This window comes from Procambarus clarkii, chromosome 78, assembly GCF_040958095.1.
Source record: "Procambarus clarkii isolate CNS0578487 chromosome 78, FALCON_Pclarkii_2.0, whole genome shotgun sequence".
Classification (NCBI taxonomy): Eukaryota; Metazoa; Arthropoda; class Malacostraca; order Decapoda; family Cambaridae; genus Procambarus; species Procambarus clarkii.
In genome coordinates this window covers 11,435,958-11,453,147 of record NC_091227.1, presented here as the reverse complement: position 1 = coordinate 11,453,147, position 17,190 = coordinate 11,435,958, and the positions used below count along the sequence as shown (strand labels likewise).

Genomic DNA, 17,190 nt, shown 5'->3' with positions numbered 1-17,190 from the left:
ATCCGTGTAAAAGACAGTTGGCTGCAATAGATGGCCCAAAACCACACAAGGCCGAACAGGGCCTGGTAAGTTAACAAAATACATGGCGGCCAGAACCCTGTCAGCCCTCCAAAACCTCCATGCCCGAATATCATCCCAAGACAGTCTTAAACACAGCCGAGAGAGCAGCATACTTCCTAACATCATGGGCATAAGGGTAGACAGCAGGCTGGCTAAACGTAATGACACTCCAGATGACCCGAGACATACGAGCCCTAGAACAGGGAATCAGGGAAACCGAATGAACCCAGATCATATCCACCAACAGACACCAGTGGCCTGCAGGTAGCAGCAGAAAGCAGCTACAGGACATAGCACATGATGCACCAACGGCTGAACCAACCAAGCATCCACAACCAATGGACCTCTCTGAAAGCCCGCCATCTCATTCTACAGCAGAAAAGAGCCGACTGCAGACGAACAAAATGACCACCAGGACCAAACAAAGCCCCTGGTGCTGGAGAAGAGTGTGAAGCTCCCTAACTCAATCCCCAGAGGTTAAAGCCAATAAAAACAATGTTGTCCAGAAACAATCACGAACCAAAGGGGCCACCACAAACTAAGGTGAAGAAAGATAGGAAAGAACCCGATCCAAACACCAAGAATGCTCAGGCAGTACATGAGCAGGCTGGAGGTGAAAAATTCATGAGGAAGCTTGCAAAATAGGACGGAAGTAACATCCACCCCGAATGCAAGCTGCAGTAGCACCACCAACGCTGCATGATAAGAAGCGACTGTATATGAGCATTCCGTGTCTCTGGGCCCATATCTGCACTGTCCTTTTGCATAATACCTGCAAATATTTTCATCTGTGATTGTATTACAGTATTCTTGTTTGTACCCATGCACGACTTGGCTACCTCTGTGTTTTTTGTTCCAACTTTCTCGTTTCTGCATTCATTCTCGGTATTGCCCTTATCTTTCTCCTTGTTGCTTTCGTCTTTCTCATTTGTGTTCTCATTCGTCTCATTTTTTCTCTCCTTATTCATATCATCAGTTTGCTCTACAATATTGCCTTCATTTTTGTGTACCTCGACACTATGCCCTTCTACATTGCTACTTTGACTCTCTAAATTCTCAGTCCCTGGGTTGTGCTCAGAGTTCATTGCTGTCTTTATATACTCTGCATATATTTCTGGTAGTTTTTGTGTGAATTGTAGCCTGTGTACTTCAGGAATGTTATTCATTAGTTTGGTAATGTTTTCCCACATCTGTCTGTCTCTTTGACAGATCCAGTAGTTACCTTCCCGGTTTGCATATTGTGTAGGTAATCCTGTACAACTCAGGTGAAATCTTATGTTACAAATGTTACATACAATGCCTACAACACTCTTCCGAAGTGGCTTAAAGCAGCCTCCACACACCTCCATGTTAGGTTTGTGATGTTATAATATTATATGCATATATTTATAATATTATATGTATGTATATATAATATGTATACAGTATATTTATAATATTACATATGTTTATTTGTTCAAGTTTATGTGGGGGTACTTATCGCCTTGTGGAGAAAATATGGTCCTCTTGGGACCGTCTAGTTGACCGTTGTTTGTTCCAGGTTGCAACAACCTGGGACAAACACCGGATGCCACCGGTTGCCAGTTACTTGATTTATACACTGATTATTTGCCTGTAATTGCCTGTAATCCGGTTGCCAGTTACTTGATTTATACACTGATTATTTGCCTGTAATTATTTGCCCTGTCGCGAAGAATCGTTTTTACAACCAAGTACCCATTTTACTGTTGAGTTCAACAGAGGCTATAGTTAAGAATTTGTGCCCAGTAAATCCTCCCTGGCCAGGATACGAACCCATGACAAAGCAGAACGCCAGGCGAGTGTTTTACCACTACACCACGGAGACTCTGGAGACGGAGACTCTGTCAGTGAAATTCAGACCTTATTGTTTGAAGAACATAAGGGTCATGATATTGATGAAGCTAGGCGCAATAAGGACCTAACACAAAGGTTGGATACAAGTGATACAGCACCGATGAGGATGATACAGCGAGCACATCCAGTTGTAGCTCTGAGCACCACCCATGCCCACCTATGTCATCTCCAGCTTTTATAGATGACACATAGATGAATTGTTTTCTGGGTTCAGTGATGATGCATCTGATACAAGTAGCATAGTTGAACAGTGTTAGCAGCTTCCATGGTGGTGTTTTCCATATATTTTCAGGAATAGCTGAGTCTCTTCCAGAAGGGCTGAATCTTTTCCATAATAACTAAATCTCTTCTAGAATACCTGAATCTCTTCCAGTGAGGGACCTTACAAAGCGATCTTTTCAAGACAACCTTACAAACTGATCTTTTCCTATAATCTTTTCAAGACTACCTTACACCTCACAAGCTACACTACATACAACTACAACATACAACTAAAGCCAAGGGTGTATGTGAGTGCATTATTTGCAAGCACACAGAACAAAGAAACAGGAAGCAAAAATCCATCTATACCTGGTGCAACGGAAGCGAAGTTGCGCTGTGCACCATGGACTGCTCCCTTGATTATCACTCACTTCCAAAGTAGAGAGAGTGTAATACGGTGAGTTACTGTGTAGTGTGTGAAACAGTACATATTGTAATTTTAGTGAATTTTGAACAAGTAATATTATGACAATAAACATTTATTGTGGACACATTAGTGACACATGTATCTCAGTTCCATGGAACATTATGAATGTTCTACTGTATACATATTGTAAAGGACACAAATATGAATCATATACGATAAAATAAATAAATCCGCAATGGAAATACATAGAACAAATAATTTTAAATATATTTGTGGCAACTCGCGGTATTGAATGACCCATGCGATCGCCTCTGGGAGCTTCATGCAAGGGCAACCAGCCCATGACGCCCCCTTCTCCTTCTCCACATCCCCAAAGCCAAAGTAAGTGAAATGTGTTAGTTTTCTGGGGGAAGCCCCTATGGCTCCATGGAGCTATCTAGGCAATAAGTATATCCCTAACTTTTGCATCAGTCGATGTGGGTTGAGTTCTAGGCCTACCGAGGACCACGAGCCAGAACCTGGCCCCCTCAGAGAGGCATGAGGAACAATGGCCTATAGAAATGCACAAGTGATTTGGAGAATTCTATATCTGCCATCGACTGGGACAGGCACCCAGAAAGGTAAGCGTCCCAAAACAAACCCCTATTCTCGTTAAAAACAACGAAAATAGTGAAATGAGTGAACACAACTCCCCAAATGAAAACGAGCAAACAAGCATGATGTCACATGAGCCACGCTGCATGTCCGCCCAGCTCCCCCCTCCCCAGGAGGGGGAAGGGGGAGCCCCAGACCCCCGTGCCGGCGATCCACCCTGCAGTTCCTCAGCTGATGGGATACTGCACGGTCGTGTGGCTCCAGCTCCGGTCTCTTGTTGTGCTGTTATCTGTTTCAGTACTGCTTTTACAGTGCCGTGCGAGCTGGGAGTAATATTCACAGGTACTCGGGCTGCATGTGCTTAGGCTTCCCTTCCATGAGTGCCCTGTAAGTACCGCTCTTGAGGCTTGAGGTTATCTTCCACAAGTCACCTTGGGTCTACCTCTATTGGTCTTTTGCTGCTTGGCAACTGACCACCCCGAGTGTTTTGTGAGGTTTTCACCCTTGTTTGCCTTGGGATAAGTGGTAGTTATTGCACTGGTGGGGCGCGGAGTACTGGGTAGCTAGTTTTCACCTATAACAGCGACCGGCTTTGTTCCCTCTGGGTACGTTGTCCTCTTGCGAGGTTTTTCTTTTCTTTTCATTTTCTTTTTGCCTGGTTGAGGAGGGAGGGGGGGCTCTGCCTTGGTGTTCCTTTCTCTTTACACTAGGGTTGTTTGTGTGTGTGGTGGTACCCCCTGCTTCGCCCTCATGAGTGGACACGTCCCGGGGGTTCAGCATTAGCAATGTTGATTGGTAGCTTGGGCGCCGGTTAACAGTATCCTGCCTGGGATAACCCTTAGCAGACCCATCAACCTTATCAACCAGGCTGTGACTCATACGTCAGGCTGTGAGCAGCCGCGTCCAACAGCCTGGTTGATCAGTCCAGCAACCAGGAGGCCTGGTCGACGACCGGGCCGCGGGGTCGCTAAGCCCTGGAATCACCTCAAGGTAACCTCAAGGTAAGGTAACCCAGTCTTGGGGCCCTGAGAGACCCCACGAGGGGCACTCAAGTCCAATGGAGGAGACCCTCTGAGTCCCCTCTCGCTTTGTGCACATTTGAGGGTTGCTCTGTCCCCTTGTCTCAGGGCGATGCTCGTTGTTTTTGCCTCCATCATGCTGCCTGATGGGTCGGTGACACATTCGACCCTGAGTCCTGCAAGCTTTGTTGCTTGTTTGTGATTCGGTTCACCCAATCTGATGATGATATTATTCAGGTGCAGGCGGCTCTCGTGTTGCAGGATAGGTTTAGTTGTTGCAACGTGGTAGGGTGGTCACTTCCCCGGATGCTCCGAGGCTGTCCCGTTTTGCTTATAAAGACCCAGACGTGGGGTGTTGGTCATGTTGGCTTTGGTTCAGTCCACGCCCCCTCGTTCTTTCCCTTCTGTGGTTCATTCGGTTTCCCCTTTCCCCTTTGCTTCTGGCTTCTAAGCGTCTGAGGGCTTCGGGGTCAGGGCAGGGTTTAGAGGTTTCCGAGACTCTGGCAATTTCGGGGGTTGTCTCTTCTAGAGTAGCTATGGAGGCATTCGAGTTGGTTCCTCCAGGTGTAGCTCCGGGGTCTGACCATGGGCCTCCCCTCTCTTCCTGTTATTTCGGCCACCCCGGCTTTTTCTTGCGAGGCCAGGGCTTTGGAGGATGACTCGCCCCCAGGACCTGAGTCATGCAAAAACATAAGAGAGAGAGAGTACCCCAGAGAAGTCATAACTTCCTCATGTTATAATGAAAGGGGGACCCCCTCACAAACACTAACACCTCTCCTCCTCTCCCCCTCCTCACCATCTTCCATACGCCAACAAGAGTCAACAATGAAGGTAAGCAATAACTTGTACATACTTTAGTACTAAAGATTTGGGTGAATTAGGTATAATATTTACTTTGAAGATAAGACTTTTGGGAGTGTAGAACAGATTAATTCAATTTACATTATATCTTTTGGGAAAATTTACTTTGGTTTCCAAATTTTCGGGATACGAACAGTCTCTGGGAATGGATTAAATTCATAAGCTGAATATCACTGTATATGCATTTCAACCTGGATAGCTCCGGGGAGCTGATGGGGCTCCCCCAGAAAACTTGATTGAGAGCTGAGATGCGGGCCAAAAGAGCCAGAGCTCAACCCCTGCAAGCACAACTAGGTGAATACGTCAGTTCAAGAATTGGGGAAGGGGGGGTGGGCTGCTGGCTCACCCAGGGTAGCTCTCCAACCCCACAAGGGAGGGGAGGTAGCACTAATGAGGGGAAAGACTAGTTGGATGACGTATTGCTTGTTTGATTTCTTTCATGGGGAGATATATTGCTCTTTTTGAGGACATAACTTGCATAGTGTAACCAGACAGTGGCCTGTTTTGATTCGCCTACCTTTCTGGGTCCTTCCTAGTCGATGGCAATTATGACATACTAGTAAAGTGGTTCCTCAGTTTTCGTAGTTAATCTGTTCCCAGAGATGTTACGAAAACCAAAAATTACGAAAACTGAAATGAATTTTTCCATAAGAAATAATGTAAATTTAATTAATCCGTTCCACACCCCCAAAAATATTAACTTAAAAATACCTTTTATACAGAATACTACTCATATTTTCACACACACAAAACATTCAGGTATAAATATAAACCATAAATAAAATAAGTGAACATTTAACTGAACTATACCTTTACTGAGGATTCTTATTGGTGTATGGGAGACGGTGACGTGGGAGGAGGGAGGGATGAGTGGTGTTGGTGTGTGGGGAGGGTGAGGAGGAGGGAGGGGGGGGAGGTGGTGAGACCGTTCCTTGCTCGCCTTAAGTGCATTCATATCTGCATCACTGGTTTCAGATTTTCTTTTCACACATTTCACTGCCTCTGTTATGTGGCAGCCAGTCAGAATCAGTTACAGTCACAAGATGTCAGTCGAGCATTCAGTCAAAACCAGTCACAGGCAGTCATAACCAAAGGCAGTCAAGCATTCACAGTTGTAGTAGCGACCAGTTAGGCATTTAAAGTCAGTCACGCATTCACAGTCAAACAACCATACACAGTCAATCAGCCATTCACAGTCAATCAGGCCTTCAAAGTTAATCTGGCATTCAAAGTGAATCAGGCATCCACAGTCAAACAACCATTCACAGTCAAACAGCCATTCACAGTCAAACAGCCATTCACAGTCATGCAGGCATTCAAAGTGAATCAGACATTCACAGTCAAACAACCATTCACAGTCAAACAACCATTCACCGCCAATCAGCCATTCACAGTCAATCAGCCATTCACAGTCAATCAGGCATTCACAGTCAAACAACCATTCACAGTCAATCAGCCATTCACAGTCAATCAGCCATTCACAGTCAATCAGGCATTCACAGTCAAACAACCATTCACAGTCAATCAGCCATTGACAGTCAATCAGGCATTCACAGTCAAACAACCATTCACAGTCAATCAGCCATTCACAGCCAATCAGCCATTCACAGTCAAACAACCATTCACAGTCAATCAGCCATTCACAGTCAAACAACCATTCACAGTCAATCAGCCATTCACAGTCAATCAGGCATTCACAGACAGTCAGATGTTCACAGTCAATCAGCCTTTCACAGTTAAACAACCATTCACAGTCAATCAATGACAGGCGCTCAGAGTCTGCCTCCTGATCCATCAGCTGGTACCAAAGAAGCCCACCGTATTAATAAAAAATAATTAATACCATCCATATGGCTGGGAGGGGTACAGCTGGAAGGGTCTGGTGTGGGCGATGAGGGGTTAACCCTTTAACTGCGCCGCCTCCAAATATGACACCCCCCTCAGTGCGCAGGAAATAAATTATCTTGAAAAAATTCTTTTGTTTTTTTAAAGTGTCAAAAATCCTTCCCTTAGTATGAGTATGTCAAAAAAATTTCGAAATTGTACTTACTTTGGCTGCTATGGGGTCCGTAAGTTAGCGCGTGACGTCAGCATTCCCCGTTCGCTCGAGGCCCGAGGCGGGGCGCGCGAGTTGCCGCGAATATATTTTTGTTCCTTTTTTGCCACAGTTCCAAATACATTTTATTTGTTTTTACGTGCTAATCTTATGTACAATGAACACGTACACTATATTATGGCAGCAAAACATCTGTACTGTCCGAGGACACTGTGTTACGTGCATGACACTTGTGTACACATATGTTGAAAATATTTACCATGTATCATGCTAATTTATGTGTATATACAATCTATTTACAGACTATACACTGTCACACACTATATACATTCACCATCAACACATTCAGAACACCGCGAGTGTGAGCTGTCACATCCAGCCAGCCCTTCCTCACTCCTCCAACATTGTATTCGCCAACATTGCTCCTCCCATCATACAGTTATTCACACCATGAGGCGGGACCAAAGAGCCAAAGCTCAACCCCCGCAAGCACAATTAGGTGAGTACCAATGTTTCATGTTCAATTATGTATATTTACAACATATGTACACACTATACACTGTCACACACTATATACATTTACCATTAACATATTCAGAACATCGCGAATGTGAGCAGCCACACCCAGACAGGCCCTCCCTCACTCCAACATCTTACTCGCCAACATTGCTCCTCCCACCATACTGTTATTGTTTTTATTACACTATTTACACACGTTATATATACCTATCTACATGTTTTATTTGCCAGAACTATGCAAGTAAGCCGGTATTGTGTCCAAACAGTACAGTGGCCACCATACACTGCATGAGAAATCACACAGCAGACAGCAGACGATGCTATGATTACGACGTCACCTCCCTCACCAAAATAGCTCCACTCAACATACTCCTGTTGCTGTTATTACACTATATACACACACACACTGTATATACCCATGTACATGTGTGTTCCCCATAGCGAACCACGAAGCTAGTATGGTGAGCAAAACAAAGAGTGGTTGCCACACACAGGGAAGCTACCTCAATTCTCTCCCTTCCTCACCAAAATTTCTCCTTCCACAATACTACTCATAACACTAATTATAACCACAATCCTGGTCACTAATTCCTGTAAAAGAATAATTGACCACAAGTTTATTTTGAAAATGAACCTAAGAAGTCGTTTGAAGATTCCTAGATGGACGAAATAATGCTGTGGTGCTGTGGCTAGTGCTGTGAACATCGTGAACAGCATTGAATCACTGATATTTGAACATTGTACCCAGTCATTATCACACTCAGGCTCTTCTATATCATGGCTAAATAATTCAGGTTATATATATATATTTTGACATTATTAGGCGATGCTGTGGTCACATGCTGAACGTCAGTGCTGTGCGCTCATGCTGCGAGCGCCAGCCTTGGTTGCTCACTCACTACTGAGGCTCTCACACCCGGGAATGTGGACCACGATTTTTTTTAACCACCGTGCTGCACCGAGTTTATTGTGAAATTCCCCCTGTGCGCATGAAATAAAGTGTTCCCCAAAATTATTTTTTTCTTTGTAAAATGATAAAATTCCCTTCCCTGAACATGTCTATGTAAAAATAAATACCAAATTCCACTTACTTAGGCTGTGGGGACGTGAACAAGGTGCACTGTGACGTCATCAGGGCCTGGTTGCCCGTGCATGAATCGGCCAGACACGGTCGCGCGGGCCATTCAAGCACCGGGTGTTGCCACAAATATGTTTACAATTATTTGTTCTATGTATTTTCAATGCGGTTTTATTTATTTTTTTTTTATCGTATATGATGCATATGTGTGTCCTTTACAATATGTATACAGTAGAACATTCATAATGTTCCCTGGAACTGTGATACATGTGTCAGTAATGTGTCCACAATAAATGTTTATTATCCCAATATTACTTGTTAAAAATTCACTAAAATTACAATATGTACAGTTTCACACACTATTTACACAGTAACACACTGTATTACACACTCAGTACCTCGGAAGTGAGTAATAATCAACGAAGCAGTCCATGGTGCACAGCACGATTTCGCTCTAGTTATACCAGGTACAGATAAATTTTCGCTTCCTGTTTCTTCATTCTGTGTGCTTGCAAATAACGCACTCACGGACACCCTTGGCTTTAGTACTTGTAGGGTGTATGTACCCAAGCTTGTAAAGCATAAGGTAGTATTGAAAAGATTATAGGAAAAGATCAATTTGTAAGGTAGTCTTGAAAAGATCGCTTTGTATGGTCCCACATAAGAAGAAATTCAGCTTGCCTCAAAGAGTGTCCGTCAGTCAGAAACAGATTCAGCTAACCTCAAGAGTGTCCGTCAGTCAGGAAGAGATTCAGGTATTTTCGAAAATATCTATGGAAAACACCACCATGGAAGCCGCTAACACTGTTCATCTATGCTACTTGTATCAGATGAATCATTACTGAGCACAGAAAATGATTCATCTACATATCATCAAAATAAATTGGAGACAGCATAGGATTGCAAGGGTGACACTTAGAGCTACAATTGGATATGCTCGCTGTATCGTCCTCAGAGGTGCTGTATCACTTGCATCCGACCTTTGTGTTAGGTCCTTATTGCACCTAGCTTCACCAATATTATGACCCTAATGTTCTTCAAACAATAAGGTATGAATTTCACCGACAGAGCGTTATCATTCAACATCGCGTCGGACAGGTGTTTGGGAGCCAGAGGCACGTGCGCCACACATGGTTGCTCACTAAGAACTAACCCAGCCAGCAGTCCTAGGGCATTCTGGGAATATTTTCCAAGATGGCTGCCTCTCACTGGAGGTCCTACAGTCAAATTTCGTACACAACCAACCTCGCACACATTTAGAGTGGGTACGAAAAAATCAAAAAGAGTTTTCTCGGTTGGTGCAGTTTCCCACTGACCGAGAATACTCGGTTGGCGCAGTTAAGTGGTTAAAGATGGTATCTGTTTACAAGAGCCCTGAGGAAACTGATGTGAACCCCATATAGCTGTGGGAGTTTTGAATGGAACGTGAAAAATACAAATACCTGGAGGTGCGTAGTGCACCCCAGACATGGGCCTGCATGTGCATTGCGCAGTTAAAGGGTTAAAGGTAGCAGGGAGGGGAAGGGTATGGAAATAGTGGGGGATGGTGCGGGATGGGGGGAAGGAGGAATGGAGGTATTGTATCAGCTCGCTAATCTGGACTGTATGCGAAGGACCTCCAGCCGGATTATCACGTTTTCTGGATTAACATACTCTTTCACCTCGGAGTCCAAAAGGGAACATTTCCAACAATTTTCATACCACAATCATGATTTGAATTGACACACACTAATTAAAGGGTGGGGCTAGATGGGTGGTTAGCTGCCTGGCTGATAGGTGGGCAGGGAAAGTGGGTGGGCAGGCAGGTGGGTGGGTTCAGGCAGGTAGGTTTTAGATGGGTTGATGACAGGCAGAAGGGCTTGATGAGTGAACGGGTAGGTGGGAGAACAGGTTCGAGCAGGCAAGTGGGTTGGTGGGTGAGCAGGCAGATGGGTGAGCAGGCAGGTGGATGAACAGGTGGGTGGGTGGGATATCAGGCAGGTGGGTGAACAGGTGGGTAGGTGGGCTATCAGGCAGGTGGATGAACAGGCAGGTGGGCAAGCAGGCAGGTGGGCAAGCAGGCAGGTGGGTGAACAGGTGGGTGGGTGAACTGGTGGGTGGGTGAACAGGTGGGTGGGTGAGCAAGCAGACAGGTGGGTGGGTGAGCAAGCAGACAGGTGGGTGGGCAGAGAAGTGGGTGAACAGGTGGGTGGGCTAGAAAGTGGGTGAACAGGTGGGTGGGCTAGAAAGTGGGTGAACAGGTGGGTGGGCTAGAAAGTGGGTAAACAGGTGGGTGGGTGGGTGAGTAGGCAAGTGTGTGAGCAGGCAGGTGGGTAAGCAGGCAGGTGGGTGAGCAGGCAGGTGGGCGAGCAGGCAGGAGGCGAGCAGGCAGGAGGCGAGCAGGCAGGTGGGTGAGCAGACAGGTGGGCGAGCAGGCAGGAGGCGAGCAGGCAGGTGGGCGAGCAGGCAGGTGGGTGAATAGGTGGGTGGGTTGGCAGGTCTGTGCAGGCAGGTGGGTGGGTGGGTTGGCAGGTGGGTAAGTGCTCATGCAGGCAGGTGGTTGAACAAGTGGGTGGGTGAGTGAACAGGCAGGTGGGCGAGCAGGCAGGTGGGTGAGGAGGCAGGTGAGTGAACAGGTGGGTGGGTTGGCAGGTGGGTGGGTTGGCAGGTGGGTGGGTGAACAGGTGGGTGTGTGGGTGGGTGAACAAGTGGGTGTGTGGGTGAGCAGGCAGATGGGTGAACAGGTGGGTGGGTAGGTGAGCAGGCAGGCGGGTAAACAGGTGGGTGGGTGGGCGAGCATTGTGGAAGAACAGGTGGGTGGGTGGGCGAGCATTGTGGGAGAACAGGTGGGTGGGTGGGCAAGCATGCAGATGGGTGAACAGATGTGTGGGTGAGCAGGTGGGTGGGCGTGCAGGCAGGTGCGTAGGTGGGCGTGCAGGCAGGTGGACAAGTTGGTGAACAGGTGGAAGGGTGGGTGAGACTGGAAAGAGACAGATCACACATCTGTGATCTCCTTCTTGGTCACCCCCCTTCCCCCACCTCATGCTAGCCATCTCAACTCCCTTCCACATGTGTCAACACGTGGGTGTTGACACGCTGTACGATGACTTTAATATATGCGCCTTAAGTTCTGTTAAATCCCATTTTATTTTCTTGTAAATATTTAAATGAATAAATAGCAAACCAAATACTGTACTGTTCAAATATTATAGTGTGCTATTTAATATTCGTAACTAGATCTCCATGGCAATAAGAAAACCATATAATTCTTGCAACACCTTCAGTGCCACCTTCCTTCAGTAGGCTTAAGCGAGTCACGTCTGGTACTCACACACTTGACACGTTCTTTCTCCCTTCCTTCCTGACAGACTCCCTCCCTCCCTCTCTCCCTTCCTGACCGACTCCCTCTATCTCTCTCTCTCCCTTCCTGACCGACTCCCTCCCTCCCTCTCTACCTCCCTTCCTGACCGACTCCCTCCCTCCCTGTCTACCTCCCTTCCTGACCGACTCACTCCCTTCCTCTCTTCCTGACCGACTCCCTCCCTACCTCCCTGGTGGTGGTGGTGTACAATGAGTGTTAGGCCCGGCATTTCACTTGTTTATCTCTCAGTGTTAAAGGTTCACATTAGCACGTTTTCCGGATTAACATACTTTTTCATCTTTCACCGCGGGAGTCCAAAAGTTACCATTTCCAAAAATGTTTGTACAGACAGCCACTTGCTTATGAGAACTTTTGAGAAGGCTTATGAGAACTGAGGTTTCACTATATTTTAAATATAAAGTGCTCATAGCCCATTGCTCCCTGCACATCTCTGTGTGGCCCAGGTTCTGGCTTGCGGTTTCTGGTAGGCGAAGAACTCTGTGACTGATGACCCCAAACTTATATAGCACTATATCAGTTCCCTCATATAAGGTGGGGAGGTGAGGCGAATCAGCTAGCACTAGTTTCATGAGTTTTCAATCATTTGTTTTAATTTTTTGGGGTGTTCTTCAAGCAATTTTGAGGTCTTAATATTTGTTATAACCAGCAGTGGTCTGTTTTCTTTCACTGACTCTGTGGATGTTTTCCCCAGTGGTGGAGTACATGATTAAAATTCAATGATAATTTTATCATGGTGCCACTGTTCTCTGCAACCCATTAGAGATGGTCAGGTTTGGGCTCATGGTCCCCAGTGGGCCTAAAAGAATTCTACGACTGATGGAGCCTAGTAGTTGGACACTATCAGCATTGTAGCTTCAGGGACCCATACGAGGCTCTCCTCAAAATAACCAAAAAATAACAAATTGGCATTATCCAAAAACTATGGCACATATAAAACTATCAGAATGAAACTGAAGGAATAGCAGACTGGAAAAAGTAATGTGAGAAAATTTTTACAAAAGACCAGAGTAAGCTATTAATTGTAATGAATTTCACTGCATGTCTTCATCTCAGGATGAATACAGGCAATGAATTTTCTATATCACTGACATAATTTTTAATAAAAAGGAAGAATGTTAAATGTCATTAATATAACAAATAATAGAATTATTTATAAATCTCAACTGTAAAACTTTAAGAAGGTTTAGAAAGATTTAAATAAAGAAAAAAATAGTCTACATAAACACACAATTGTAGAGCATCTTACTTTAATATAGTACTGAAAGCCCGACGAGGAGAACAATGTACAAAGTGCAAGGGAAATGCTTTAAAAATGTGCCCCTCTGGCACAGTATGCATCAAGGCAGCGGAGAAGAGTTCTGCACCTCTACTCTTAGTGTCGTCGTCACCCTCTGTGGCATTCCTCTCATAGGACCATAATGCTGGAGTCAGCATGTAGCATAAATGTTCGTCAAAGTGAGCACTCAGGCCATTGTCCTGTATGAAATAATCAGTGAAAGACAAATTACAAATTATTAGTAAAGTATAACAATTACAGTTTAGAACAAATAATTTTTAACATAATGAAATAAAGATAGCATGATAAAGTACATGACAAATTAAATGCTAGATTTCTTCACCAAAAGTGAGGTGTTCCAAAATGGTATTGTGTGCTTCTAAATGTGAACATGGATAATAACTGGTGGTGTGGAATAGTAAGATTATAATACAGTATTGTGTAGATTATTATTTGATTTTCAAAATCAAATCTTGATCAAAGCACAGTATATTTATTCTGATTTTAGAAAATAAAGTAATTTATATTTTAATAAAGAGTTTAAACTACAGTGACACCTCGACTTACGATGATTTCGAGTTACAATATAAATTTGATCAGAAAATGCGACTCGATAGTGTCGTCAACTAATGATATTCGTTGATACGCGTTCGGGTCGACCAAGCGTTCCTGGTGGCATTGGCAGATCTTCCTCAGTTTACCAGAGCCGCCCGCTTAGGGACGATCACGCTTGTAAGAAATTTCAATTATTGTGGTGATTTTTTGTTTTTTGAACATAAAAGTAATTATTATACAGTGGTACAGTACCTTGGAATACGAGTGTGCCTGTATACGAGATTTCGGAATATGAGCAGGATTCGCTCGGAAAATTTGCATCGGAATACGAGGGTTGCCTCGGAAGGCGACAGTGTTGATACGTGTATAGGCCGACCTAGCGTGTGGTGGCACGATGTTCGCCGCTCAGTTTACCAGTGCCTCGTGCCCAGTGACTATCCCGCCTGAATTCTTCACCAGGATTTTCAGTGTTTTTTTGGATTTTTGGCTATTTGACCATAAAATTTGTTATTATATATCTCACCATGGGTCACAAGAAAGCCAGTGGTAAGGATCAAGGCAAGAAAGCGCATGTGAGGATGACAATGGAGGAAAAACAAGAGATCATTCGGAAACATGAAAATGGTATACGTGTTGTTGATCTTTGTAGGCAGTACAACAAAGCCACATCAACGATATGCACTATACTTAGCAAGAAAGAGGACATTCTGAGTGCTAAAGTGGCAAAAGGCATAAGAACAATCACAAAACAAAGACCACAAATACTTGAGGAAGTGGAAAAGTTGTTATTAATTTGGATACACAACAACGAGTTAGCGGGTGATAGTGTTTCAGAGACCATCATTTGTGATAAAGCCAGAGTATTGCACGAAGACCTTGTAAAGAAAACCCCTGGAACAAGTGCAGATACGATAGACTTTAAGGCAAGTAGGGGATGGTTTGAAAAATTTAGAAAAAGAAGTGGTATCCATAGTGTTGTGAGGCATGGGGAGGCTGCAAGCTCAGACACACCAGCGGCTGAAAGATTTATTGAAGAATTTAAAGAGTTTGCAGAGGCTGAGGGATACCTACCGCAACAAGTTTTCAATTGTGATGAAACAGGACTGTTCTGGAAAAGATTGCCTAAGAGGACATACATTACCAAGGAGGAAAAATCATTGCCCGGACACAAGCCTATGAAAGATAGGTTTACGCTTGTGCTGTGTGGAAATGCGTGTGGCGATTTGAAAATTAAACCCTTGCTTGTGTATGATTCTGAAAATCCAAGAGTTTTCAAACAGTATAAAGTGCAGAAAACCCAAATGTGTGTGATGTGGAAGGCTAATAAAAGGGCATCGGTGATTAGGAATTTTTTTTTGGAGTGGGTGAATGAAGTGGTGTGCCCTGCCGTAGAAAAATATCTGCAGGAGAAAAATTTGCCACTCAAGGCCCTGCTTCTCCTTGACAATGCTCCTGCTCATCCTCCAGGCTTGGAAGATGAATTGTTACACAGATACAGTAAATTTCTCACAGTAAAGTTCCTTCCTCTTAACACCCCGTTAAGGGGTATTAAGGGGGCCTCGTAGGGGCCTCGTAGGGGCCTCGTAGGGGCCTCGTAGGGCCTCGTAGCCTGGGCAGGGGCCTCGTAGCCTGGTGGATAGCGTGCAGGACTCGTAATTCTGTGGTGCGGGTTCGATTCCCGCACGAGGCAGAAATAAATGGGCAAAGTTTCTTTCACCCTGAATGCCCCTGTTACCTAGCAGTAAATAGGTACCTGGGAGTTAGTCAGCTGTCACGGGGATGGAGGCCTGGTCGAGGACCGGGCCGCGGGGACACTAAAAGCCCCGAAATCATCTCAAGATAACCTCAAGATAACCCCTCCTCTAATTCAGCCTATGGACCAGAAAATCATAGCGAATTTTAACACTTTAGTCCGGGCATGACGCAGCATTGCGTCATCCATTTACTGTCGATAATCTCGGGGATGACGCAGCATTGCGTCATCCACTAAAATGACTCCCAAAAATCAGGTTTTTATCCGATTTTTTGGGGACTGTTTGGTAACTGTCAACAAGCCGAATGCAATCTGTGACTACAATACAAACATGAAAGGTGTTGATCACTTTGACCAAATGATCAAATATTATCACTTCATAAGGAAAATTCACAAATGGACGAAGAAAATGACTATCTATTTTGTGCAAATGGCTATGTACAATGCTTATGTGATGTACAACTACTACACAAAAAATACTAAACTATAATACTATATATACTAAAATACTAAATACTAAACATTTGTGGGCAGGAATTGGGAGTGTAGCTGGAAGGCGTCTGGGCGCTCACTCGCGGTTAACATGTTGCCCGTCTTCAACTCGTCGGCGGGTGGAGTGTGATCAGATTTTTTATTTTATATGCTAATGTTCCTCTAGAGAATTCTATTGCGAACCCATTGATACCAAAATGAAAGACCAAGGACGAAAATTGAGGTGACCAAAGTGAAAAGAGTGAACACATTTTATCGCTTTTGCGCGCTCCTGGGTAACTCGTTCGCACTTTCTCTGTTTGCTGCAGGTAATTAGCCAAGCTTTTGGAGTTTATATGCATTTAGTGCTGTAGAGAATTCTATTGCGAACACAATGATACCAAATTTAATCTCGTAGGACGAGAATTAAGGTGACAAAGTTGAAGAGAGTATACACTTTTCAGAATTAACGCATGCTCCCGTGAAACCCTGGGACCCAAATAGCACGGTTGAGGGGTGGCGCGCGGGGCACGCCAAAGTGTTAAGAAACTTTATGAAAGGGCACTTTTTCGGAAATGTTTTGAAGTGACTGAAGCCACAAACCTCACCCTCAAAGAGTTCTGGAAAGACCATTTTAACATTTGTAGTGCTTCAAAACTCGTTGACAAAGCCTGGCAAGAAGTGACTCAAAGAACCCTGATCTCTGGCTGGAGAAAATTGTGGCCTGAATGTGTGACAGAACTAGACTTTAGAGGGGTTTGAGCCTGTAAATGATGTGCCTGGGCCGGCAAATGGGCTTGGAATTGGATGGTGATGATGTGGAGGAGTTGGTGGAAGAACACAACGAAGAACTGACCACTGAAGAACTCCAACCCCTTCAAAAGGTACAGCAAGAAGACCCAGCTGAGAATGTTTCTCCAGTGGAGAGGTGTTCAGCAGGTAGGCTGCTCCATGTTTCATAAAAAAAAAAAACAGCGTTGAATGTAATGAAATGCCATTTTCTGGGCGAGTCCTGGAGGCTCCCCGGAGCTATCCATGGCTGATATGGATACCCTAACTATTTTGCATCAGTCGATGTGGTTGG

General features: G+C 44.7%; 1 protein-coding gene across 3 annotated transcripts in view; it reads right to left on the bottom strand.

The window, feature by feature from the left end:
• The window catches only part of LOC123746140 (centrosomal protein of 76 kDa), a 245,210-nt gene that overhangs the window by 1,183 nt on the left and 226,837 nt on the right, over positions 1 to 17,190 (bottom strand). For 2 of the 3 annotated variants that reach the window (XM_069314067.1, XM_069314066.1), the window contains exon 12: positions 13,298 to 13,527. In XM_069314067.1, the coding sequence (XP_069170168.1) occupies positions 13,298 to 13,527 (230 nt within the window). Of the gene's footprint in view, positions 1 to 13,297; positions 13,528 to 17,190 lie in introns of those variants that run through there. The other variant, XR_006771466.2, reaches the window with a different exon arrangement.